Source organism: Aythya fuligula, chromosome 28 (genome assembly GCF_009819795.1).
Source record: "Aythya fuligula isolate bAytFul2 chromosome 28, bAytFul2.pri, whole genome shotgun sequence".
NCBI classification, from domain to species: Eukaryota; Metazoa; Chordata; class Aves; order Anseriformes; family Anatidae; genus Aythya; species Aythya fuligula.
In genome coordinates, this window is record NC_045586.1 from 1,270,719 (window position 1) to 1,273,758 (window position 3,040).

The window sequence follows — 3,040 nt, forward strand, 5'->3', positions numbered from 1 at the left end:
TGCCTGCTCATTACTTTGCAGAGCTCCTGACCTCTCTGTAAGCAGATCCAGCCCACTAATGATAATGGAGCATGGATCTGCTGCCAGGGCGCCTTGGGGAAAAGAGGGGACAGTGCTGCCTTACCAGCTTGGGGCACAGCAGTGGCAGTCTGAATGTGAGCAAAGTGGGCAAAGGCATGTGAGGGTCTTTGGACTCTTCAGATGGTAGCTCTGAGACAAAGTTGCATTACTGACCATGGCCAACAAAACATAAAAAAAAAAAAATAATCTTTGTGAAGAGAGCTGGTAAAAGCCTTGCATCATTCAGTGGCTACCTGGCGATCTCAGCTGTTTATTTATCATATCAACCCCATTCTTTGTCAAGAGCAAAACTACAGAAACAGAACCTCGGATTCTTAGAAGGGAACCATTTCTGCTGCTCAATGCCATCTTTCTCATGCTAACTGAAGGGGAAGCTAGATCCTTTGGGAAAAAGAGCAGCTGACACCAGCAGAGCCCTTTTAACCATGCAAGTGGCATAAATGCAGGTGGGAGAGCTGCCCCACGGCCTGGGCTGTGCCACCTTCATGTGCAGTTGTGAAGCTCCATCTCCCTCTAACAGTTGCAGACCTTGGGGCCCCTGCATCATGCCAGGGTGGAAAGGAGCCAGGTTTTACACAGAACTGGGATAAGAAAGGGGCTGATCCCAGGTGAGGTTATCAGGAGGGAGCTATTTGCTCAGCCTCCTCTTTTCATTTAATTCCCCAGGGTTAAAGGTAAAATGAATTCTCTCTCCCCACAGGACTCCTCCTAATCCTGGAGGACTGCTGGTAGCATCGGTCTCTATTTTTACAGCCAAATCTATTACTTCGTTAGAAAAAAAGGGTCTAAGAAAATCCTGCTCTCTCTGTTTGGGGTGCTGCAGAGGAAGCTGGGGAGCTAGGAGGGAGTTTTCCTGCTGGGAATTGCCCAGGGAGCCAGCTCAGCAGTGCAGGGCAACAAAGCAACGCCAGGAGGAGCCACCAGGTCTCGCACTGCACCTTTGTGTGCTGACAGAAAGCTGCCACTGACCGGCGCTGCACCTCCTGTGAGGGACACGTGGTGTAGGGCAGGTGTGCAGAGAAATGTGCTCTGGGAGTTTATTTATACATATTAGGAAATGAAAATATCGACCAAACAAGATAAATATTTGCTGTTCTCTAGGAAAACGTTCTCATCTAGGAACAACTGGAGCTGGAAGTTGCTTTCCCTCTGCTTGCACTTTTATAACCACAGATTGATGCTGGTCATCCTTGATGTGAGCTGGGACAGCTCGGGGTCCCACCATCACAAGGGACTTTATGCATTGTCCTCCCTCCTCCTGCTATCCCAGGGGCTATCCCACATAACCCATTTCATAATCTGCCCAGCAGTGTTTTGTCTAGGGATGAACTTGCTGTCAGAGCAGAAGACAACTGCTAATGAGTCTCATTGCATTAATCAAGCCTTCTTCTAAATGCCAGCCCATGCTGCTCTTTTTATGTGTCTCTGGCTAAGCTTTCGACACCAAGATCTGCTCCCACAGCTGGTAAATCTTTCAAGTCCTAAAAGTGAGATTACGGGCATTATTTTACACAAAGGAGTGGCACAACAGCAGGGAATAATTTGACTGCTAGTATTAGAAATAATTTTTAAAAGATGGAAAATGAATCAGACACCAGACAGCAGGAATCCAGCTGCAACCTGAGATTTAATACAACGGGCACAACCGGTGAGTATAATTGATCCAGTAACAGTAAAAACCTCTTGGGGGTGCAAACATTACCACAGAGATATATCAGCTTAAAGTTCAAAGTCTGAGCACCTGCTCAGATTTACTTAACTTCTCACTAACATCTTTTCTGTTGCAGGAGTAACTAAAGTGTGTAACTAGAGTTATTTAATAACTAAAGAATAACCATGAAAGGAAGGCAATGCACCCTACAAGTTTAGCATTGATTAAAATAAGGGGAACATGCGGGCAAAGCATCTCCAGGAGTTAGGAATGGGGGAAAATAAACCTCAAGCCCCAGCTATATAGCTTGCAGTTTTCATGGATACATTTTCAGCTCCTTCACCAGAGCCACTTTGAAGCACAGCGGCTCTTCTTGGTGTGGCTCGAACGCTTAACCCCCCCTGAGTGGTGCCGTGGCGAGTGCTGGTTGGCACACGAGTGGAGGCACTTGGACTTGCTGATGTGCTGCATGGACGAGCTCTTGTGCTTGACCCCCTCCTGCAGCAGCGAGCATTTGGTCACACGTTGCTGCGACGAGCTCTCCTTTATTCTGGTGCCGGGGGGGCACTTAGGCACCTGTGGCTGCTGCAAGCTCTTGGTTCCATTCTGCTGCGAGGTGTAGGTGGTGATGCACTCCTGCGTCGGGTACCCCTTCATGCACTTCTGGTGAGGGAATGTGCTCACATACTCCTGCTGGAAGCACTGGGTCACGTACTGTTGTGGGGGACACTCGGTGACCCCCCGCAGAGGAGGGGAATAGCCACCGGTCATCCCCTGCAGGGACCGGAGCTCCGTGCCATACCGCTGAGATGAGCATCTGGATATCTTCTGCGATGCACGCTCATCCTTGCAGGAGGATGAGTATTTGATCCCACATGGTGGGAACCTCAGCTTGCCTGGCTCTGGGCACCTGGGTGCACAGGGTGGGAGGCTCTTGGCCACGCGCTTCTTCTCATAGTGGCCATTCTCACAGGTCTGGAAACTCTGCGTCGTGCTCAGCTTCACACTGGGCTTTCTGCAGGGTAGCAGGCGAGTGGTCTCACAGGGCTCAGGGCACAGCAGGACGCATGGCTGGACATAGGGCTGGCAAGACAGCAGCTGGCTCTGGGTCACGGTTGGCTGTGAGCAGACATAAGTGAAAGGTTGCACATAGCTTTGCCATCTGGGCATCGGGCTCTTGATCACACTCAGTGGGTGGCACGTGGTGCTGCACGCATCAGGCTGGGGCATGCACTGCTGGAGGCTTTCAGTGATGTAGCTCGATCCCGGCAGGTATAGGTGTTTATACCGCTCCCCATAATAGTGCAT

The 3,040-nt window shown here is 50.2% G+C and overlaps 1 protein-coding gene across 1 annotated transcript; it reads right to left on the bottom strand.

Moving 5' to 3' along the window:
* Positions 1 to 2,071: 2,071 nt before the first annotated feature.
* LOC116499610 lies at positions 2,072 to 3,040 on the bottom strand. The gene has a single exon (XM_032204364.1). The coding sequence runs from the start codon at positions 3,038 to 3,040 to the stop codon at positions 2,072 to 2,074; it is 969 nt and encodes a 322-aa protein (XP_032060255.1).